The 24,814-nt window shown below is 37.9% G+C and overlaps 1 protein-coding gene across 4 annotated transcripts in view; it reads right to left on the bottom strand.

The window, feature by feature from the left end:
- Positions 1-1,973: 1,973 nt before the first annotated feature.
- EFEMP1 (EGF-like fibulin extracellular matrix protein 1) overlaps positions 1,974-24,814 on the bottom strand; it is a 59,709-nt gene continuing 36,868 nt past the window's right edge. For all 4 annotated transcript variants that reach the window (XM_077766492.1, XM_077766493.1, XM_077766494.1 and 1 more), the window contains 7 exons: positions 17,987-18,109; positions 14,093-14,212; positions 12,991-13,110; positions 11,774-11,893; positions 7,388-7,511; positions 7,109-7,304; positions 1,974-2,607 (listed from right to left, as the gene is read on the bottom strand). In XM_077766492.1, coding sequence (XP_077622618.1) covers positions 2,446-2,607; positions 7,109-7,304; positions 7,388-7,511; positions 11,774-11,893; positions 12,991-13,110; positions 14,093-14,212; positions 17,987-18,109 — 965 coding nt within the window. In that variant the 3' untranslated portion in view covers positions 1,974-2,445. The remainder of the gene's footprint in view (positions 2,608-7,108; positions 7,305-7,387; positions 7,512-11,773; positions 11,894-12,990; positions 13,111-14,092; positions 14,213-17,986; positions 18,110-24,814) is intronic.

Below are 24,814 nucleotides of genomic sequence, written 5' to 3'. Positions count from 1 at the left end.
TAATTCTATAATATATAACACATAATTATATAGTAATATATATAATTATATAAAATATGTATCTGTTTAGAGATGGGGGTGGAGGGTCAGGTCTTGTGTAAAAATATTTCAGATGAATTCTGTTTCTTCTATAATTCTCTGTGGTCATAGATAAGACCTTGCCTTCTTACTTAAGAGCAAAAGGTCTGTTGGAAGAAGGTCTTAAACTTTCTCTTTAAACTCTCACCATTCCCATCATTGACTTAAGAACTGTGTCTATGTGTAGAAAAATCAATAGACTGATTAAAACAGAAAAGTTTAGATCAAGTCTCAATTTATCTGGACTGCAAGTACTCATGCAGATGGAGCGAGAGCACTCGCTGTTTGTTCTGCTTCCTCGTGTGGTTCTTGGTTAGACCTGTTCTCTCGTCACTGTTTCTGTCCCCCTTTAACAAAAGCCCATCCCCCACTGACACAAGAAGTTTGTTTTGTTTGTTGATTTCTTGGTGAACTTTCCTTTGACAATTACTGCACCTTTAGTCAACTCTTTGAGAAACATCTGTTTCAGTGTCGAGGTTACCTTGGGGTGAGAAATTATGTATATAAGCTTTGAAATGGGACGTGAGAGAAAATTGGTAGCACACCTTTTTCGGGCATGATTTTGGCAGTCTTTTGTTTCCTTATCTCCTGGATTATCTATTTAAAAAAATCAAATGGTTGTTCTTGCTCTGGCAGCTATAACTAATTTTTCTCCAGACAAAATTGTATTGGCTGTTACTGGTTACATTTAAAAAACCTCCAAAGATAGAGTGATCCTCTTAAAGAATATTTATTTTTATTTAAAAATATAATACATCAAAGAGAAGCAGTTACACTTGAAACAAGACATAAAATCTTTTCATTGAATTCAGAAGGAGGATAATTTGCTTTAGTTCACTGTCACTCTGGATGCCAAGAATAAGAATAATTTCCATTTTCTTCCTCTTTGAGCATCAGAAATAAAGATGAGAAATTTCAGTTATAAGTGAAGTCTTAGAATTTTAATTTTACTCAGAAACTAAAACTTCCTCAGTATAATACCTTTTCTTCATTTTGTTCCACATCTTGTGGAAGTCCTGAATTCAGGGATGTTCTTACATTTACTGAGTGTTAAGGATTGAATGTGTCCTCTCCCAAATTTATACATTGAAATCCAGATCCACTTCCAATGTAATACTATTAGGACCTAATTATCAATTAGATAATTGAGAGGTAATTAGGTCATGAGGGTAGAGCCCTCATGAATGAGATTAGTGCTCTTATAAAAGGGACCCCAAAAGAGCTCACTCCCTGTCTTTCTACCATGGGAGAATATGAGTTTGCAACCCTGAGGAGAGCTCTGACCACAATGTGACCATGCTGGCACTTTGATCTTAGACTTCCAGGCTCTAGGCTGTGAGAAATAAATTTGTGTTATTTATAAGCCACCCGATCTATAGTATTTTATTATGGCAGCTTGAACTGATGAACACACTGAATTTGCTTCTTCAGGCCAACTCCAATATGGTTTAAAAATAATTTATTTTCTCTGTAGATTTCTCAATATAATAATTGTTCTAGGGTGCCTGGGTGGTTCAGTCAGTTAAGCGGCCGACTTCAGCTCAGGTCATGATCTCATGGTTTGTGGGTTCAAGCCCCGTGTCAGGCTCTGTGCTGACAGCTAGCTCAGAGCCTGGAACCTGCTTCAGATTCTGTGTTTCCCTTTCTCTCTCTGACCTTCCACTGCTTACGCTGTCTCTCTCTCTCAGAAAAAAATATAATAATTGTTCTATGGCTACCTTATTTGTTTTGGAAATTTTGCTTTGTTGTTTACATTCATAATAAAAAATTCTTGACAAAATTTAAAGTATTCAACAGAAACCAGCATATTATACAATAATTATTTATTACTAAGTAATAAACAACTGTGTTTACACTGATAATGGAAATAAAACCAACACAAATATGGCAGACCCTCATTTTCTAAAGAAATATATCTTTATTGACTTTTTCCATTTTCTTACAAATCAGTTAAAAAATCCATTCTTGAACTTGCATGCTGTTCAATGTTATGATGGCTGCCTCCCTATGAGACTGTTGGTGAGCTGTAGTAAGTTTCCTTAAGCACCACAGAAAATAATCATTGCTTTGTCCCACTTTTACAGAAAAGAATCCAATCCAAGTTTCATTGGATAGAGTATGCTTAGCTCTCTTGAAGAAGACCAGTTTAGTGGATTAATGTATAATTTACATACAGTAATAAAGACAAACTTTGAATCTTTACAGATTAAATGCCCACTTTATACCATGGTGTCATTGTTTGAATTATTGGTGAGTGTACAGCATATAGATGTAGATGTACTAGATACGTCTATAAATAAAATAGTGCTTTATGGTAACAATATTCTTTGGCTGATTTAAATGCCTATAGTGGACTCTTTTAAAAGACTAAAAAGAAAATGGCCCCACTATTATTGTCAATCTTAACACTGAGCTTGTGCGGAAGGTTCCTATACTGTTGACTGTTAGCATCTCCAGGTCCACGATATATTCTCTTGGTCCTGATAGTGACTTCACCAGCACAAGCATTGCACTTACAGGACTTGTTTGCTAAAATAAAAGACAAAAGAGGAAGAGAGAGGATAATTTTTCTTGATTTGCAGTTTCTATTATTTGTGAATATACCTAGTCCTATAAGAATTAGGGGAAGAATTTTGAGGATATGATAAAAGTCATTACTTAATTCCTTCTTGGTTTCAACTTTTCTTGGTTCTTTTTCCCTTATCCACACATAGTCATTAGTTCCAAGTTATAGGGACCTGCTTTTCTGATAGTTCTGTGTTTTCTATACATTCCTCACTATTGATGTTTCTCTTCACTTTTATTGATAGTACCAGTCTTTAGAGACTGCAGTTAAGGAGAGAATCTGATAATGTTTGAACTGTTAAACAAAATTATCATCCTTCACTTCTTAGCATTATGTGTTTGTTTACATTCTAGGAGGTGAAGAGACATGTTAATAGTTAATTTCAGTAGAATATGGCAAATGCTAAGATATATGAGGTTATGTAGGATATGTATGAAGATACATTTGGTGAAAAATACAGGGGAAAAGAGAAAGGACCCTAAAGCATTGAGGGAAGACTTCTGAATGTATGAGGATAGTCACCAAAGATAATTGGAAGTTTTGTAACAAAGTATGTTCAGGAGAACTGAATGCAGTTTCATTTTGATGAAGAATGTAATGAGAGCTGGAAAGTACAGGGAGATGAGTTTGAAAGGGTGGTTAGTAGATATGTGAATCTGAATGCCAGAGGAGAGCAGGGATAGAGACAGAAGATTGGGATTTAGCAGTCACTCCAATAGGTAGACATTAGACTAAGACGGAGAATGTATATGTGATAAGGTTGGATCTGGGAGAGGCCAATATTTAAGGAGTGGGCAGAGGAGAAGCCATTGAGGGAAGCTGAGAAGAAAGATGATTAAGTGGGAAACAGATGAATGGCTAGCACTGTCCAATAAAGTAGGGAGGCTGAGGGAGACTGGAACTGAAAAATGCCCTTTGGATTTAGCAGTATGGATCCTTCAGGAGGGTAATGGGAACAGAAGATAGAGGGGTGACCAGAAGGCAAGAAAGCAGAGATGGTGTTTACAGGCTATGGTTTAAGAACCTTGGCTGGGAAGGGAGAGGAGAAAGAAGGCAACATTTAGAGGGAGTCAAGTTGAATATGTAGGTGGTAAATGGGAGTTTGATGGAGCAAGGTTCTAGAGGAGATGGAAGGAAAAACACAGGTGGTGGACTGGCCTTGATTGACAGAAGTGAAACCTTATCTTGGAAGAACTCAAGGGAGAAGGTAAGAAGGGGGACACGTGAACTTAAATTTGCAGGGGTGAGTGGGAAATTCAGGTAACTCATGCCTGTTGGTCTCAGTGGTTTCAGAAAAGTAGGGGAAGGGTCCAAACTGAAAGGATGTCCAAAGTGAACTCGGCTTCTTCTCTACACTGGTTCCTTCTTTCCTATATTAATAAATGGCACCACCACCATTTACTATTGTTTAAGGCAGAAAGTTATCTTTGGAGGTTATCTTTGGTGCTTCCTCCTCCTCCACCTCTCCATAGCCAATGACTTACCAACTCATATAGTTCTTCCTATATCTTCATAACTCTTTTCACTGTTTTTGGACTCACTGCTACCACTACCACCTTAGTACCCCATCTCTTGAACTACTAACTGGTCTTTTCATTTCTATTCTTGTTCTACTCCAATCCAGACTCTGCCATGTAGCCAGGTATCATTTCTAACATGAAAATCTGATAGCAACTCCTCTACCTGAATTCTTAATACCATCTGTAAGGCCCTGCTCATCTCTCTAGGCTTCTCTCAAGCCACTCCACTGACTGCACTTGGAGTTTCAGACCAACTGGACTGCCTCTCCCCCCTCCCCCCCTTTTGCTAGTCTTTAATTGCTAGTCTTCAGCTTAAGTCCACTTCTTTAGGGAGGCTTCCAGACCATTCCTATCTTCTTAGCAGTTGACTTGTTAGGGATCCACATGCACTTGCACCTCCCTATTGTGACATTCAGCATAGTGTGAGCACTGGCTCAGTGTCTTGAGTATGAACTCCACTGGGGCAGGAATTGGCTTGGTTTTATTCACTGTTGTGTCTCTAAGATCCAGGATGGTGCTTGCCTCTTGAACATAATAGTAATTCCTTGAAGGTTTTGGTTGAATTAATTCTTTCATTTAAAAATATGTTTTGAGCCCCTGCTAGGTGACAGGTACTTTCCTTGTGCTGAGTATAGAAGAGTGAACTGACAGGTGAAGTTTGCTCTCACTGCACCCATTCTGTAGTGGGTGACAGACCAATGAATACTATGCAAAGTGGGGATAAAGGCTGTGAAGAAAATAGGCTCAGTAAGGCATAGATACTTGGTGGTATGGGAGGGGAGGATGGTATTCTGCCTTAAAGTTTGTGTACTACTTCTTTATAATATGTCTCCTTTTCAAGGGAAGAACATTTTCTCAGTATTCTCAAAAAAGGAATATAAATAAAATTGTATATCTTACGGAAACTTCAAAGACCAGGTCCAGGATCATGACCATCAAAAAACTTTCTTTGGCTATTCCAGCCAATGTTAATTCTTTGATGTCTTGGACCACGGAATTAGACATAAAATCGCTCCCTTCCCCTGCCCAAAGGTGTTAACTTTCACCACACAGCAATATTTAAAGCTGTTTAAAATAAGTAACTGTATTACATGCACCTGCCATTAGGCTGAGCATATAGTAGGTGCTTAATTAAGGCATGATGATTGATTCTTATGCCTTCTACGCAAGTGGACTTTCAGTAGAGAAATTTTGTAGCATTTAACCCCACTACTTTTTGAATTACGTGATAAGAAATAATCTTAGAATCACTTCTTATTTCAAATAGATTTTGTTTAAAATTAGTTAAAATTTAGCCTGGGATTATAAAAATTGGCAATGTTTTAAATCATTCATAGAAAAAAAAGATTTTACTTGAGAAAAACATTGAGAATTTGTATTTGAAAATATCAAGTCGATAAATGCACTGATATGAGCCATAAAACTTTTAAAGTGCTATGTTTGTTGCAAGGGAAATAACATGCTGGAACTTTGCTTAACTGTCAATTACGCTAGAAATTTTATTTTCTTAAACTATAGCTAAAAGTTCAAAATGGAAAATTATTTTTTAAAAAGATTTTGAGAAGAACCTGTTTTATTGCCATGGGTTACAAATAATGTCATTTGTTTGGACCAGAATTATTAAATTGGTATTATCTCAGCTGTGTGAAATTAATTTAGAGTAAACTTCTTACAAATATCTAGTATATCTCAAATTGAAAGCATCAAATGTTAAAGGAATTTATTCTTAGCTATTAGAAAAAAAAGAATAGTAATAGATTTGGGGTTGGATTTTTCTCTTCAGAAGTTGGTCATAAGAAATTAATCATTTCTAATTTACTGGCAAAGAAACAGAATCACATAATTCTGGAGTTGGAAGGGAACTTAAAATATCAAAGAACAGGATAAACATGTAAACATTAAAAATCTGTAAACTTCACCACAAAGATGAATTTCCCAATTTACTTTTCATGATCTCAAAATGAAATATTGACTTTAAAATTTGATTAAAAATGAAGAGTGCCCAAAGGACTTTTGAGAAAATTGTAACTGGATGAATAACATCCTTAGCGTGAAACAGTTACCGTAACCCTGCAAACTGCTTGGTGGGGTGCCATCATTTTCATATGAAGTGGTGAGCCGTATTTGAAATATGTCAGAATTTTAACCTCACATGAACTTTCTGAGCTTTTGCAGGGGGCCTGGAAGGCTGAGGCATCAGAGTCAGGGAGATCTGCTTGGAAGCCCTTGGAAGGATGAGTGGGTGCTACGAGCCAGTTTAAAGGAAGAGAGGCAAGGGCATGGGGAAGCAAAGATAGCCCAGAGATACCACAAAGAAAGAAATGGCAGAATTTAGAGACAGATTTCCTCTAGTCAGTGAAGGAAACGGAAAAAACAAAGGTGACCTCACATCGTGTCCCTGGAAGTTGCCAAGAACGGTACAACTCCTGGCACAATTGGTGCAGGGGGTTGGGCTCATTTTTCAGGGACTTCCAGGTTTCAGTTTTTGATGTGAATAGAAATAATTTTGCAGATATGATGAGAAATTTATGATTTTTGAAAAGTGCTCTGGGAATTATTTTCTATGTACAATTAAATAACTATCACTAATTTGTGGTATCTATTTGGTGTGTGTGTGTGTGTGTGTGTGTGTGTGTGTGTGGTCTTGTGTTTTTCTGGTCACACACAACTCCATTAGAGTCTTCAAGTTGGTTTCTGAGTGACTTTAGAGAAGCTCTTAAATCTGAATCTCACTTTTCTGTAGAGATAGAGAAGAAATGTTAGTATTTCTCTGACAGTGTTACCAAGGGGATTAAACGAGATAATGCACAGAGGAAGACCTTACACAATACTTGCACATAAAAATTCTTTAAATGTTAGCTTTCCTTCCAAGTGAACAACCACCAAACAGCAACAGCACACTTGTACCTTTCCCAACAGCTATGGCTGCCCTCAGTGTACTCACTCTTAGGTAGAACTCTCCATTTTCATTTCCAGATTTAATCCGAAAAGTATTGATAGTGTTGGCATAAATGGTTGTGGCCTGTATCTGGAAGATGTCAGATGGCACAGACCTATCAGATCGAATGCTCATGTATTTGTAGACTATGGACTGGGGAAGTTCTCGGCATACTGCACTCGAGACTGGGCAAACACATCGGCTGCAGAGAAAAACAAATATTTCCCAGTTTAGCCTGGTAAGACCAGAAGCTTCTTACTTTAAAAAGTTCTGATTTTTTCTTACTTCTCTGATGTTAGAACGTAGGGATCTTGACAAGGATTTCGTGGGTAACAACGGAAGCCACCATGATAATTCCAACACATTTCATCTTCCCGACATTCATTTGTGGTCTCACACTCATTTATATCTGTAGACACATAGGGTCAAAGAATTTACTGATCTAAGTAAATTATACCAGTGGCAGATTCAGATTTGCATAGTAAGAGGTGTACTGGGGATCTGGGCTAAATTTAATTTGCTTTTAGACACAAGACTGAGTAGGACCTGAGTTCATTGCATTTAATTCAGGACAGATGTAGCTGAGTCATTCCAGACAGATTAGTATGTGTCATTTCATAATATTTTTTTATCAAGTACCTATTGTTCATCTGTTGAATTCAAAGCCAAACGTTAGCCCATTTACCGTGCTCATAAAAAAGTGAAAGACACCAGTTCTGTTCTTGCCCTTGGGTAGATTGTAATTTAGTTAAGAATATAGATATGGCAATAGCTAATTATAAAATAAAATGGAATTAAGTAAGAGATAGATAAGTGCACTAGAAGATTAGAAGCAGAATAAATTCTGCCTGGAGGGTTAGAAGGCTGGAGGAAGGAAGAGGCATTTCAGTTTGGCCTTGAAATGTGGTGGTTAGACAGGATTTTCATGGTTGGGGTGGGGAGGGCCTTCCAGGCTGAGAAAGCAGCAAGCAAAACCTATGGAGAGGGCATCTGACTGTGTGGCTCAAGACTTCCCAAAGGGCGCCTGTGTGGCTCAGTCGGTTAAGGGTCCAACTTCGGTTCAGGTCATGATCTCACGGTTCGTGGGTTCGAGCCCCGTGTTGGGCTCTGTGCTGACAGCTAGCTCAGAGCCTGGAGCCTATCTTGGATTCTATGTCTCCCTCTCTCTCTGACCATCCCCTGCTCATACTGTCTCTCTCTCTTTCTCAGAAATAAATAAAACATTTAAAAAAAAAAAAAGAGAGTTCCCAAGAGAGGTAAGGCCTAGAGGTGTGGTTTCTGTAAGCACAGCATGCAGGTAGAGACCTGATGCTCTGGGAGTGGATGACACTCTCCGGAGGAGGCACAGCACAAGAAGTGAAGCTATGAAGTGTTCCATCTTGGGCAGGATAGCTATTTAGAGACAGTGTGGAAGAAGGGGCTCTGGTGAGAGGCAGAACAGGAAAAGGCAGTGCAAGGAAGCCAGAAGGGGAGAGAGCCCTAGATAAAGAGGGCTGTAGAAAGGCCAGGCTGGACAAGGACTGATTTTAGATTTGGGAATTAGGAGCCTACAGATGACATCTGAGAGAACACTTTCACTAGAGAGCCACTATATTTACAACAACAACAATAATGAAAATTATATTAATGTTAATATCCCTGGCTATGTCTATCTCCGTTACGTTTGAATAATGATTTAGATTTTATCCAATATAAGCCTTTTCTGAATCATTCCTGCTCATAATCAGATACTTTCATTCATTAATTTATTCATTCCATAAGTAATTTACAGAAACCCTGCTGTAAGCCAGCAATGGGCTAGTTGCTGGGATTTAATCTGTTTTTCCTATCAGAATCTCGTGTTCTTTTTGGGAGACCTCTGTTGCTTTCTGCTTTGTATTGTTGAAATCTGCAAGTTTGTCTTAACCCTTCTATTAGCTTATAAACCCCTTGAGGGCAGGGCTATAGTATCCAACTTTATATCCCTTCATCACCTAGCATTAATGTAACTCAGGGGCGTGTGGCTTTTAAGAAATATTAAGTTGAACTAAGTTGTTCTTCACACAAATTATGTAGAAATAGGTGAGAAAGATATTATCTCTATTTGACATGGAAGAAAAACAAATAAAGGTTAAGTAAATGGACCAAGTTCATACAGTTAGTGACAGGCATCTTTCCACTGTAAGGTACTGCATCCCCTAAATGGGAATAATTCCATGCCTTGTCTTTGGAGGAAAGAAAAATGTTCTTTTCCTTCCAAACTGGCCAAAGCTATCTGGAACCCAAGAGAGACTGGAAGATTCCAACAGTTTCCAAGAGTCAGTTATAAGAAGTGTCTTCTTTTGGAGGAGCTATGGCTAAAGAAAGAATTTAGAACCCTTAGAAGAAATTACAATTATTTTTCAATATTCTTCACTCTGAAAAATAAAGACGCTGTTTAGCTACAAGGAAAACTGACTGGTTTGTTATATGGAGACCAAGAAGGGCAAAAAGAAACTTTATATAATAATTTCATTTATTATTGCCATTAATTTAGGGCCTAGTATAATTAACAACTTAATCATTCTGGAATGTTTTTCAAAATTATTAATAGTGTTAAAATATTTAATGAATGTGTGTCTGTGTATTCTCTCTGTTTCTCTGTCTTTCTCCTTCTCTGTGGCCTCCTCCACCCCACCCAAACACATACAGTGTTTTCATTTTTGCAAGGCTGTGGAAATGAGAACAGTTATTCATCCTCAAAATGAACTTTTGTGTAAAGGTAAGAATCTGAACTCTTTTGGTTTTACTTTAGTCTATGGGCGAGGTTGGAAAGAGATGATTTTAGTGGAGAAAACCAATTGCTTTGTACCTTAAAAGAATGTTAAGTCTCTCTCATAAAAAATGTTTTTGCCTTAACCAAACATTCTGGAGCTGCATATCTTCAAGATATAGCACTCGTGAATCCCTTATTTGCAATTCTAGTGCATTTTTTACCTTTAATTGTAACAGATATGTTTTCATATTCATAGAGTAGGCAGGTAAGATACCACTGTATGTTAATATGCTTCTGTCTTTTGCTGAGTATCAAATCCATTTGTGGCCAAAAACACATAGAAATTTTTTTTTTTGCAAGACTCCAGGGAAATTGGTTAGGATATCCCACTGCTAACATTTTCTTCCATGTAATATTCATGTTAAAAGTCTCAAGCTTTAGAAAGTAAAATTATTGGAATGCAATGTTTTCCCACAATTAACTTTAAAGTCCCCAGTAACCTGGAAAAGGGGATAAAGGTGTTCATTGTGCAATGAATGGCATTCTGATTATGCTCATAGTTAGTGGGTGGAGTCTAGTTGAATGACCATATGCATACTATAAAATTCCAGGTCGTGGGTGTTCCTCTGAGTTAATGTTTTCCTGTAAAATCATGATATAGACTGAGAATCGCTAGTGTCTCCTTTCCTTGGTTATTCCTTTTCTGAAGGATTTTACTGCCCTTGTATGTCCTTTCTCAGTTTTGATTAAAGTGGACTCTCTAGAGAAGATTTGCTACTAGTCACTTACATGGCTAAGTACATTTTACAAAAACATCTTGGGGGTGCCTGGGTGGCTCAGTTGGTTAAGTGTCTGGTTTTTAATTTTGGCTCAGGTCATGATCATGCTGTTTGTGAGATCAAGCCCTGCGTTGGGCTCCACGCTATCAATGCGTGGCCTGCTTGGGATTCTCTCTCTTCCCTTCTTTCTGCCCCTCCCCTGCTCATTCTCTCTTTCTCTCAAAATAAATAAATTTTAAAAAATCTTGGATTGTAAGGCTTTATAATTTATGTAAGGCCTCATAATTTTTATGTATATTATTTCATTTCATTCTCACAACTCCCTTTTCCAAATGAGAATGTTAAGGCTCAGAGACATTTGTTAATTAGTTTGGAATTGCACAGATAGAAGGCAGTATAGCAAGTACTCAGATTTTCTGTCTTCAAGTGTAGTCATTTTTTTTTTCACTCATTGACTGGTTTTTGTAAATGTAAGGGTTTATACTAGCCTTTTTAGGATTATCTGTATTTTTGGTTCTACCTGAGCAGACTTTTCCCTTTTAATGAAATTTTGAACTACATGTAGCATTGGAGGTATATAGGTGTGAAGATAACCTGAATGTTTATTTTAAAACTGGACCCTAGGATATTAATTATTTTTGGATCAATAGATTTTTTTTTCCTGAAGAATTCAAGCACATTTAATATGCATGAGGATGATTTTCTCTCTCAGTACCTAAATTACTACCCAATTTATAATCTTGGTGTTTTAGAGAATTGAGACTAGTTTGAGGTTTGCCTAACCCACATATTAAGTTTATTCTCTGGACTCAAATTCGTGGTGAAATATTTTAATAATTGAATCTTTTCAGGTGGGTGATTAGATGTGCATCATAGAGATTCTATAGGCTATATAGAAGAGATATCAGTATTTTATTAACATTCTTTATATCTTAAGAAAGAAAAACAATTACTTTAAATTTCAAAAAAGTCAGTGTTAACTGAATAATATCCTTTTGATGAGATGTACATGTTGCAAGATGAGTAAGGGAAAAAAGAGCTCAAATCATATATGCAAGATGGAAAAAATGAAAGTTTATGGTAAAGAATCTTGTAACTCTGTCCCTGCTTTTCCTGGTTAAAAATGACACTTAACAGATATGAAAACAATAAACTTACCCTGACATGTTCTACTTCTCACCACTTGGTATCCTTGGGGGCACATACACGAGAATTTCCCAGGTTCATTGACACACTGATATTGACACAGGTAGCTTGAGGTTCTGCATTCATCAATATCTGTTCAATTAGACAAGAGCAAGGACACAGAGTTGAAAAACTTACAGGTCACTACTTTGGTAATATTTTTAAAGATAAGGTAAGAGGGTAAACATACTGTAAACTCTAACACAGGAGTATAATACTTTATAAGAATCTCAAAGGAAAATTGTACAATATCAGCTCATTTCCCCTAGAATTTTGGCACACATCAGTTTTACTCAATTATTGCTGAGAGTTTGGTGAATCTCAGACCTCACCATGCTGACTGAACAGACTGAATGAATGAATTGGGAATTCAAGGGAAGAATGCTTTGCATTTCTCAATGGTGATGTCCTTATAGTTTGCTCAGAAGGGCAGAAGCAGCTTTCCAGAGCCAGGCCCTTTTGGTTTTGAGCATAGTGGCATGCTGTGAGGCCTCTCCAGGTGGGGTATGACCTCTGTGGCCCAACTAAAGCTGGAAGAAAGTCAAAGACATTAAGTGTCAATGGCATTCCCCTCAGGATGTCTTATACCTTTTGAATTGCATAGTAGAACACTCATGGGCAATGGGCTCTGAAGGTCATCCTTTCAATTAAATGGCCCTCTTTTTACTCATGTGGAAAGTGAAGCCCAGGCAACTTAATAAATGTGCACCCAAGTCACACAGTGGTAGGAATAAGACTACAGGACAGGTCTCTTGGTTTATATTTTAACGTTTCTGACATATGACCAGCTCTCTTCAAACTTAACTGTGTGTATAAGTCACCTGGGATTCTTGTTAAATATAGTCTTCTGACTCAGTAGGTCTGGTCTGGGGCCCGAGATCTCTATTTCTTGCAAGTAGAGACAAGGAGGTATCAATGCTGCTGGCCATCAGATCACTTTGAGAAGCAAGACACTAGAACACCCTTTCTAATTATTAGACCCAGCCTGCATCTAATGTTTCAGTTATTTTGTTCCTTCTCCTTTCTATTGATGACATACTAAAAAGCCAATGTTATCACAGAACTTAATTAATTAAAGAATAGAACTTCCATGGATAAAAATTTGTTTTCATAAATAGGTACATAATTGGATAAAGAAACAGCAAGTATAGGGATTGAACTTATTACAAATTATTTGGAAAATATTTCACCTTCACAGTTGAGCCTGTCACTGCTTAGCTCATATCCTTGATTGCACTGACAGATGAATGAACCAAGAATGTTGTAGCATTGTTGAGCACATTGATTGCTGGCATCACATTCGTTTATATCTGAAAGGAAAAGTTATATGCACTCATATATCTACATCTTCAAACATATCCTAGCTTGTTTGTACCTATGTCATCTAATGATAAGTGAATAATTCCCTAGTTGGATTCTTTGCCCTGCAGAAGCTCACTGGAGAACATCCATTCAGGTTTCATATTTGTTGGAATAACTTCAAACGTCTGTCATACACTTCTTTTAGAAATACCAGAATATTTCTTTCTGGGAATGACAGTTAGTTTTGTGTTTGATGAATCTTTCCAAAAGAATTTAATGATTCTAATAAATATACATTCCAGCATCTATTTTCTTTTATTGTTGTTCAGATGCAAAGTGCCAAGTCTATAAATAATTGATATAAGACATTTGTACTGATACAGTCTCTCAGCATGCTGTGGTGAAGATTTATCTGTGCTATTTATTACTTTTTAAATGGGTTCTGTTAAATTCCATTACAATTATAGCATAAGCCGTTGAGACCCATACAGAGTTTTGCAATGCTCCAAGGCACTGAAAATATTGTGAAAAGGCATTTTTCCTGCACTAGATTCTTTCCATGTCATGCCAATCTTAAAATTTGTGCCGTGACACTGCATTCTGAAAGGGGAGAAGAAGCATGTAAAAATCAGATGCACTTTCAGTGGAAAGTTTATGTACTTGAACTTGCAGTAAACCTTTGGCACCTTCAGCGTTTATATCACACACTGCTGACTAATTGGTGTGTGTTTATCAGTTGATCTATAGTTTTTTATATTTTTGATACACCCACAGAGGACAACTAAAAACCAGCTTAACAAAGTTTCCATTCACATCTTGATGTGTTTTAAGAGACAAATTGGTTATTGTCTTTTCAGCTTTATGCAGGGAAGATGATGGAAACCAGTTCACCCAAGAACACAGACAGACTGGAAATAGCACAACATGGCTTGACGTTTGCTGTTTTTGAAGACAGAAATCAGTCAGTGTGGCGGCTCCCCAGAAGCTTACCTACACAGGTATAGTTGTTTGCGGCCAACTGAAACCCAGGACTGCACTGGCAATAAAATGATCCTGGCGTGTTCACGCATCTTTGGTGGCAATATGGAGGGATGGTGCATTCATCTATGTCTGGGTTATCAGGCACACACAAAAAGAACCAAATTATTAATTATCCATAGCTGTTAGCTCTTAAGTTCTCAGCAGGACATTATCTAGGAAACCTAGCTGGAGAAAATCTCCTTTTAAAAGTAATTCTATCTTTTTAAATTAGGGTAAACATGTTTTAAATATACTCTGTGTTCTGCAGTTTGAGTGGGATGTTAGAAACAAAGACTTCATAAGCTGGTTGAGTGGGTTGAGATTTAAAGACAGAAAAGTAATTAAGACTATTTCACATGTATGTGAGAAGGTTAGTTTGGGGATCTAAAAAATATTTGTAATGACAAAAGTAGAAAACTACAGAAGAATTGAGCGAAGTAGCATAATCTAAGAGATAGGAGGTGTGGTCTGCTGCTCAGTTGGTAATGCTGGCAAAGTCTCCTAAACCTTTGGTATCTGGATTTTTTTCTTTTGTAAAATGTGGATAGTAACACTTGCTATGTGTATCTTATCAAGTTTCTGTGAGAATCAAATGAAAGAATGCTGTGGAAGGAATAGGATGCTAAACAAATTACTTCTTAAGACTGCCCTCTGACACACTGATGAAGTGTTCCAGGCTGTGTTCTTCTCAGATAAATATTTCCAACTATAAAATCCTCAGTTGAGAACTTGCGGAGTAGGATTAACATTTTAGAAGCTTAATAAAATTTCATTAACTCTACCCTTTGTGACAATCCTAACATGGAGTGCGTGATTTAAAATAACAATTATGCACGTACAATGTAAGACCATGTAGTGACACTAACTTCTGGTAAAAAACCAAAAACAAAACGATAATGCTGAGCCCTTCTAACAAAACCGTGGAAGGCAGTATGCTCGAGTGGCCTCAGGATAACCTGAGTTGGAATCTTTGTTCTGGCAATTACTAGCATGGTCTTAACCACTCAAAGCTTCCATTTCCTCCTCTGTAAGTGGTAATACAACAATATGGTCGACCTGTTGGTAGGATAACATGAGATTATGTAGGCAAACTTCCTTGCACAAAACGGGCAAAAATAAATGGCAGCTATTATTAATAAGCTGCAAAATAGATTTGATTTCACTGAATCAACTGAAATTAAAGGTAATGATATTGACATGGTTTTTTTACCTCATTTGTTGAGGCGTCTGCTCAAATGTCACTTCAGGGAGGCCATCTCTGTCCATCATATAAAGTAGCTTCTTCGGCCCCATCTGTCTCCTTTTCCTACTTTATGTTTCTTGTAGCCATTGACACTCCTTGGGATTATGTTATGCATTTATTTGCTTCTTGTCTGTCTCCCTCACTATGGATGGCAGAGCAGACCTGTATCCTTTTGAGGTGAAGGTAAAGTATTTTTTGTCTATTCACTGCTGTGTACTTAATACCTGGAATAGGGTCTGGCATAGTAGGTGCTCAATAAACATTAGTTGAGTGAGTGTAGGCATCATACTAATTAAGAGCAATTTTAGCAGTATTCTAGCCAAATGCCAGTACTGACAGCTAATTTGTATAAATGGTGCCTTCTAATAGCTCCATGAAGGCTGTGATTCTGTGCACCACGATGGCCTGGCACTTAGAACAGTATGTGGTACATAGTCAGCCCTCAGTAATACTTGATGCATGTCTTCTCAACCAGTAAGCATCTATTGAATCATTGTTATTTGCAAGTGCTGTGCTTGACACTGCAGGTTTTTAATGACGATAAACACAGGTACGTTATACCTTGCCTTAGCATGGAAGAAAGGCATGAAAGCATATTACTGCATGGAATGATAAGATCAATAGTAAGAAAGCTATACAAGGGACAGAGAGAGCACCATTCTACTCAAGGTGTGGCCTGCTGACCACTGCTGGTCCATGGACTATTTGGACCAATCTGATACATGTAAGTACAGAAATTCAGAATATGTGTTTAGGAATAGCAATTTGGTGTTGCCACAGCATTTTTATTGTATTTTACAGTAGTATAGATCTGTAACAGACTAGAAATTTACAAAAAAAAGATTAATCAAGGGGTGTCTGGGTGGTCAGTAGTTAGGTCTCCTACTTTAGCTCAGGTCATGATCTTACAGTTCATGAGTTCGAGCCCTGCTTCAGGGTCTGTGCTGACAGTGTGGAACCTGGGACCCACTTCTAGTTCTGTGTCTCCCTCTCTCTCTGCCCCTCCCCGACTCGTACAAGTAAATATTAAAAAAAAAAATTTAAATATCCATCAAGGTTTGAGAAATACTGATATAGAGGAGGGAGTAACTAACCATATCTGGGTAAATCATGGAAGACTTCCCAGAGAAAGTGACCCTGAGACGGGATTTGGAAGTTGAATAGGAGTTTGCCAGGGATGCATTTTCCTGGCGCTGAAAGAATGTAGAGTTGGTTCTGTGGGTGAGGGGAACACCAGGGAAGCCCCATGATTAGATCTGAATTTAAGAATGTTTCTTCCTACCCTATCACGTAGGGCTATAATTATACATTTTATTATCTTTAATTGTTCCCATAGTAGGTTGAGTTCTTTTTCTATACCTTTTATGCCCTCAGTTGTTTATTTCCCTGACTAATCCAGTGGGCAAAACTTTGGTGCCTGTGGAGTTTTCCACACAGTCTTTTCCTAAATCAGTTTCAGTCCCACAAACCCTGGCCCTTCCTCAGAGGCTGGGCACTAATCCTGGCACCTGGCACAAACCCATGGCAGGCAGAACTGGTCCAGGGACCATGAGGAGCTCAGTGTTGACATCCTGACATCAACAGCTAGCATTCTCAGGCGAAAACTGATGCTAGCTCTCTGTCCCCACATTCTTATCCTCTGTTCCTAAAAGAAGGACTTTCCACTGATGTATGGTAAAAGATGGTATGTAAATCAATGTCAATATCATATGAATGCAACTGACACAGGGAGTCAATTTAGAAAGTTTCATTCCTGGTGCTGGACCTCATGACTGATCCCAGAACACATTTACGTTTTACTGTTTACTTCTTATTTGCCAGTCAGGTTCCTCATACTATGTTCTTCCAGTCATTAAAAAAAAATGCACAGAGCATCTACTCGGCAGGCACTCTTCAAGGACTGGGGAGACAGCAGTGACACAAACCAGACCTGGCCCCTGCCTTCAGGTAGCTCAAGTAGAGTTCTCAAGTAGGGGGACATGCTAAACTTGGCTTTGCGTTCCCAGCACTGCACCCACTTGCAACATAAAGAATGTTTGGTACATGTCTGTTAACTCCTCACATAATGATAGCACACAGTTATTCCATTCAGGACCAGGCACTATTCTAAGCATTCCCACACATGAGCTCCTGAGGTAGGGGCTAGTATTATCTCCATAGTACTAAGGAAAAAAGTAACATACAGACTATGTAAGCCACTTATCTAGAGCCTCAAAGTGTGTTGGGGGGAGAGCTGGGATTTGAACCTCATCATTTGCCCCATAAGTTATGCTATTTTATGAACCAGTGAATGAGGCTAACATCATTAGTGTTTTAGTGCTATGGCTCCCAAACAGCTAATTTAAAATCATCTCCTTGGTTGCTTTTGTGGTCCCATTCATACGCCAAATTTCTTCTTCTGCTTAGTCTAACATGTAACCAACACTTTCATATCCAGAATATGCTCACCCTTTAAGGTTAGCTCTTTCTCGTTAATGTGGAAAATGGACCAGTGGTCAATGAATAAGCAGTCGTTAGCTACCATTCTCCAAATAAATATGAGCTCTTTATTTTGACTGACTGAGGTTTAAGCAAGTAAGAGGTTTAGGACAAGATTTTGCTTACTGTTCTGCTGTACTCACCTACACACTGCTCTCCCCGCTTCTGGTACCCTGGGGGGCACTGACACGCGAAGGAGCCTCGTAAATTGATGCACACTTGGTCAGCTCTACAGTTGTGAGTCCCGGCAGTGCACTCGTCTATGTCTGTTAAAGAAGGCAGCGCAGAGTTTGAGTTGGTTGGGCAGATGTTACTATCTCCCCCATTTTAAAAAGCTGAAGTATGGTTGACACATAAGGTACATGAGTTTCATGTATACAACACCGTGATTCAACAACCCCACAAGTTATGTTATACTCACTGCAAGCGTAGCTATCATCTGTCACCATTCAATGTTATTATAATACCATTGACTATATGCCCTATGCAGAATTGCCATAATACTTTCTTTTAAAGAAATAAAGTTTTTGCCCTATTCTTAAGATAATACTCTGCAATATTATTATATTGGAAATGTTTAAAATGATAAATGATTTCAAGGGTTCAGATAATAATTTCATAAATGCCTGTGTTTACCACTCAGATTTAACACATGCTACCATTTAGCTGTATTTGCCTTAGCTCATTTTATTTTCAGAAGTGAAACATTTGAGATACAGCTAAAGTCTTACTGTATTCTCATCTCTTTACTCACCCACCTGCCACTATCCTGGTAGGTGTGAATCCTTCTCTGAGATATTTTTATATATTTATTACATAGATATATATCCATTAGAATATACAGTATTGTTTTGTGTTTTAAAGTGTAAACAAATTGTATAATACTGGCTTTTTCCACCCAATATATTGCATTTGAGATAATTTACATTGACCAATCTCTAAAAATCTGTCCAATAACGAGGTATAAGTCAAAATTTAATACTATGCATTTTCTGTTGCCTTTTTTAAAAAAAAACCTTTCCTTTCAAATTTCAAAATGCAAAGGATTCAACTTGATCATATTTGTCTAGGGGAGATAGACTTGTGTAGTTTAAAATACATATTTTCCCAAAGTGTTTCATTTCAGTTAAAAAACCAGATATTTCCCCAAAGCAGTTGTATAATTTACTAAATGCACTCTAAGGAGTAGGTAGATTATAGTTCTAGAAAGGTAAAAAGTGCTCAGTCATAATATAATGAATCTATTATAATGGATTCCTCTGGGAATCCTGATGTGAATTTGTGTGTGTTTACTCATATTACAGTAATTTATAAGTGAAATTTAATTTTGCGTTTTCAACATTACCTTCGCATTGTTTTTTTTTTTTCTTTTTTACCTTCACATTTAATTAACTCTCACATTATGAAGTTAAATAGGTGAGTTTGGAAGATGAAAGGATCATGTGATTTTGGCATTCCCCAACAACTGAAGAGTCTAAGCTTTGTTAAAAAGTATTGTACAACTCGGGGCACCTGGGTGGCTCAGTCAGGTAAGGATCCGACTCAGGCTCTGGTCATGATCTCATGGTTTATGAGTTTGAGCCCTGTGTTGGGCATTGTGCTGACATCTCAGAGCCTGGAGCCTGCTACAGATTCTGTGTCTCCCTCTCGGCTCTCTCTGTCTCTCTCTTTCTCAAAAATAAACATTAAAGAAATCTTTAAAATAAAAAAAAATATATTGCACAACTTGGAATTTCTAGATGACAATTTTTGCATAAAATCTGAGACAGGCTTAGGGCAGGCTTAGGGAGCTTTTGATCATCACTGCGGCAAATCCAGGGTGGTGCTTTGAAACAAACAGTGGGCTAAAATTCAATACAAAAAGTGAGCCATCCGCAGTGAGAATGTATTCCTCAATTCCTGTCTTCCCTTGAAGGAGCTCAGAGAGTGGCTCCTGGTATGTTGCCTTTCAGCTCTATTTCCAGGGAGAACTGCTGCACTTACGCTACTAATGTAATAATGTGGGAGGTTCCGGTTAGAAGAGACTTGTCCTCAGATGTTGGCTTTGAATGATAAAAGAGATTCTTTCCGAAAGGAAGAGGGAGGGGAGATGAAAATACTTGAGGGATGTATGTCTGTTTATTGGATAATACCCTTTAAAAGTATCTACTTAACATAATTCTTTGAACCTGGTTTTAAAATTTTGGTAAACTTCTTTTGTTACTGTTTTTTATTTTTGTTTTGAAATCCATCATCATCATCATCATCATCATCATCATTTTCAAATCAGTGATTTTAACTCTGTACTTCTAAGGTCCTATGCAGAGGTGCCATGATCTTGCTTTGAAATTATCTGTTCTTTTTTGTGTCTTCTTTTATTTTCTCTTACGCACTTGATGGAAACATTTCTACAGGGGTTTCTTTCAGAGCTTTATGACTCGCTAATGCAGAAATGACAGCAGAATTCCTATTGTTTTATGTCAAGAACATTTGCCAGCATTTGCAGTGATAACAGCCCTGAGAGATACAGAAATGTGAGATTCAGATGTGGCAAGTTCCCTCAGTACACGCTGGCAGAAGATCAAGGACCGGGGCTGGCTGCCGCGTTTTCTAAGGGAGGCCTCGCCAGTGAGGGCGGCTTTTCTTTCTGAGACTTCTCTGCAAACCGCCTCCACCCCATCGCATTCCCCATGTCCTACAATTTCCTTCCTACTTTCCTTCAGTTCTAAGGTTCTTTGATAAATAGGGTAATATTTCCAGGGGACTTAATATATCATTAAATAGGTTTCAAACATAAACATTGTGCCACCTGGACATACTCCATCTTAAGAACCAGGTCCATTTACTTTCTGAGAAAGATTATTGAATAAAAATATTGAGTTAAAATAATTTAATAGTAAAAAAATTCCATTGCCACTATAGTCTTTTCCTTTCTCTATCCAACAGTCAGAACTGCCACAGGACTCCTTGCACCTAACACTGACTTGTGATATTTTCCACATACTTTGTACATACTTGGACTCACTTTAATTTTTAATTCTTTCAGATGGGAAACTTCTTGGAATTCAATAAAACACAATTGCATGAAATCACCTTTACAAAATTATTCCAAAGGAGTTGAGTGTTTACCTTATCATATACCTAGGGCTGGACTGCTAGGGATTGAACTGATTACATTTTCATTTATTGTCCACCACAAGCTTAGAATATTTATCCTCTCCTTTGCTCTTAGCAGTTTATCTAATGGTAAAGGATACATGGACAGGATTTTTTGAACTATCTTTGATTATACTGTCAATTCATTAGTTTATTAAAATTTTTTTTCATTAGTTTGTTTAAATAACATAGTTTTATGATTTTAAAAGTTGTACTTTAAGACCCTGTTATTGGGGCACCTGGGTGGCTCAGTCAGTTAGCATCCGACTTCAACTCAGTCATGATCTCATGGTCTGTGAGTTGGAGCCTCACATTGGGCTCTATGCTGACAGCTCAGAGCCTGGAGCCTGCTTCAGATTCTCTGTCTCCCTCTTTCTCTACCCCTCCTCTGCTCATGCTCTGTTTCTCCCTGTCTCTCAAAAAATGAATAAAAAAAAATTAAGACCCTTTATTACTTATTCACAAAGCATATGTCATATGAGAAAGTCATATAAGAATCGTTATAAATTGTTAAACTTTTTTACTCTTTTTTTTTAAAGGTTTTATTTTATTTATTTATTTATTTTTTTTTTTTTTAAAGGTTTTATTTTAAAGTAATCTCTACACCCAATGTGGAGCTTGAGCCCACAATCCTGAGATCCAGAGTTGTAAACCCCAGGGATTGAGCCAGCCAGGCACCCCTATGCTTTTCTACTTGTGTGCATTTCTATATTTCTTAAATATCAGAAAGTTAATGTGATAGTAAAGTCACTAAAACACACATCTATGTCAGAGACTTGGAGCAGAGCATCTGTCCTTATGTGGGTATACCAGAAGGCCTGCTTTTCCCAGGCCTCTGTGGTGAGAATATCTCTAGTGGCAAAAGCACTGTTTTATACATATGGGAAACTACTCAAGTCAGCCATGATTTTCCTGGTAATCTATGAAAACGTACTTGGGGGAGAGGAGATGCTGTCTTGTTTTTCATCTAGCTTACAGGGTTCTTAAGCAGTTAGTTAATGCATTCCCTGAGCCCTGGACCCAAACTCTTTGAGGATGCGGTCTACATCTTACTTTTTTCTGTGTTCTTTTGTTTTAAAATGTTTATTAATTTCTTTTGAGAGAGAGAGAGAGCGTGCGAGCGAGCAGGGGAGGGGCAGAGAGAGAGGGAAGGAGAGAATCCCAAGCAGGCTCCTGTCAGTGGAGACGCTGATGTGGGGTTTGATCTCATAAACTATGAGATCATGACCCGAGCTGAAACCAAAAGTCAGATGTTTAACTTACTGAGCCATCTAGTGCCTAGCAGAGTGCATGAAACAGTGGGTTTTCAATAAATGTTTGTTCAATAAGGGGATGAGTGATGATAATTGTTTGCTGGGAACTGATGCCTAGAGTTTAAGGAAAGTAGGGTCAGTGTTTTATCTCATGGAACTAATCATTTACAAGGTAGGTTAACAGGCAAGATGTGAGAAACAGCAAAACCAGCAAGATGTCAGCACATGGAAACTGAAGTAAAGCAGTGGGGTTGAGAACTGCAGAAACTAGGAAGAATAAGGCAGCATCAGAGCTGGGCGGCTGTGGAAGCTTTGCCAGGGCAGGTAAGTTTGGAGCTGCATTTTAAAGAAGGTGAGGAGGCTATTTCTAGGCAGGAGGCACGTCACATTAGAAAACATGCCATGAAACAAAGCACTTTGCATGAGAAGAATGGCAGACGGCTGGAGTCAGCATGGCTGGGGGGGCCAGTGTATGAAGAGCCTGGTGCAGTGCCTACTTGAAGGTGCTCAGAACATGGTGGCTCAAGTCATAAGCAAAAATTCAGGGCCTGAAAGGTGGGATTGGAATTTGAATTGAACACCACAGGGAACTGTACTAAACTATGTAGACACAGCCTAATGTAAACATAGCCAAAGAACAAAATAATAGAGTGTGCTTCCTAAAATATCACAACACGTAAATCAACTCACATTTCATCATTCTCATGCATTAAGAATAGCTAATGGCAGTATTTGGTGATTCCCTCATTTTTCAAAAATGTGCCCACACTCTCCCTCCTAGTGATTTATACTGTTGTAGGGCCCTTTCTTGCTGATTTTGGCACCATTGTTGCTTCAAATAATGCAGTCTGATCTTTGCTCAGCTCTCGCTCCTAGCCTCTTTATCACACTGACCCCCAGTCTATGGAACTGCATATTTGGTTTCCTCTCAAAAGTTAATGGTGTCCACATCTCTGTGGTGTCCATTAAGTCCCTGCTTAGGCCCTCATTCTCTATGTTTTTGGCTCCTTCCTGTCATTCTGACTCATATTTCCCAAACCCCTGACTCATGCTGCTTTCTCTCTCTTATGCAACATTTTAATCTCTGCAATGTTCTTTTCATAATTTGATAACTTACCACGACATGGACATTTAGTGTGTTTTCATGGGCAAATATTTTCTGTAGCTTAAATGCTTTAGATTATCATTTAGACACTATTGCTTTAGATTTAAGGAGTAATTCAGAACTACTTTGGAATAAGTCACTACTGACGAGGGATGAGAACACACTGAAATAGGATAAAGGGGACTGAAATGATTTTGCATCTGTCACTGCCTAGGTGATCCAGAACCATGGCATCAGTTCTTTTTCTCTGTTTCTCCATCTGTAAAATAGACTGTCCATCCTTAACGATGCATGGATTTTTTTTTAAAGTTCTGAATCTTCAAAATATATCTTTTTGTTTCCAGACTGTAAACTCTTAGAGTAAAATGGCCATATCCTTACTAGTTCTGTGGGCAGCACTGTGCATGCATTGTAAATATTACTTGATGGTGCTGTCCTTTGAACTGTGGTTAAAGAAAAGGCAGTGGTTAAATACAAGTTGCTGCTATTTCTTCATCTGTGTGGAATTAAAATCTTATTATATCTTCTACAACCATACTAATTTAATCTCATAAATGGAGTAAAGTAGAAAAAAAAGGTCAAAGATTAATGTTTGCTATAAGAAGGTGCTACTTTACTCCTAGCCTCTTCCTTCCTCCCTTCCTCCCTCCCTCCCTCCCTCCTTTCTTTCTTTCTTTCTTTCTTTCCACATTCTTAAAAGTTTAGATAGATACCCATCTGCTCAGAATGACTGGTCCTAATCCTTTCTAGTGACAGGACAATAAATTGTTTCCCAGAACTGTTTCTATTTATTGTATAAACCTTTTCTTTTAATGTTTATTTATTTATTTTGAGAGAGTAGGAGCAGAGAGAGAGAGGGAGACAGAGAATTCCAAGCAGACTGCATCATCAGCATAGAGCCTGATGTGGGGTTTGATTTCACGAACCATGAGATCACGACCTGAGTGGAAATCAAGAGTCAGACATTTTACCAACCAAGCTACCCAAGTGCCTCTGAAGCATTTTAAATAAAAGGGACTTATTGTGTCAGGATCTTACTGTTATTTTGGGTCTTCATCTTATTTTTCAGTATAATCCTGGAAAGTAGGAAACATCTGAATAAGTGCTGAGAGCAGTGTTGTTTTACTACTGCCTCATCCATTCATGGCTCTTAATAATCGAGTATTGATTATTATTTATCGAGACATTAAATTATGTTGCTTAAATTTTGATTAAGCAGATGGTGTGTGACATGTTATATAACTTCATATGCAAACTTGTTAAAATTCTAAAATTAATTGGTGCAAAAATAGATAAATGCTTAGCAATATTTAAACATCTATTGTTTGATTAGAAAATCAGATCTGCATGCCTCTGATTTAATCATGATAACAGCTCTGTGGAATAAGTGGTCACATTATGCATAATTTATGGATGAGGCAGGAGGATGTCACTGAAATGTAGATTCATGATGTGACCTGCCCAAGGTCACACAGAGT

Source organism: Crocuta crocuta, unplaced genomic scaffold, assembly GCF_008692635.1.
Source record: "Crocuta crocuta isolate KB4526 unplaced genomic scaffold, BGI_CrCroc_1.0 scaffold113, whole genome shotgun sequence".
Lineage (NCBI taxonomy): Eukaryota > Metazoa > Chordata > Mammalia > Carnivora > Hyaenidae > Crocuta > Crocuta crocuta.
Note: the sequence above shows the minus strand (reverse complement) of the source record. Positions and strands in the feature narration are given on the sequence as shown.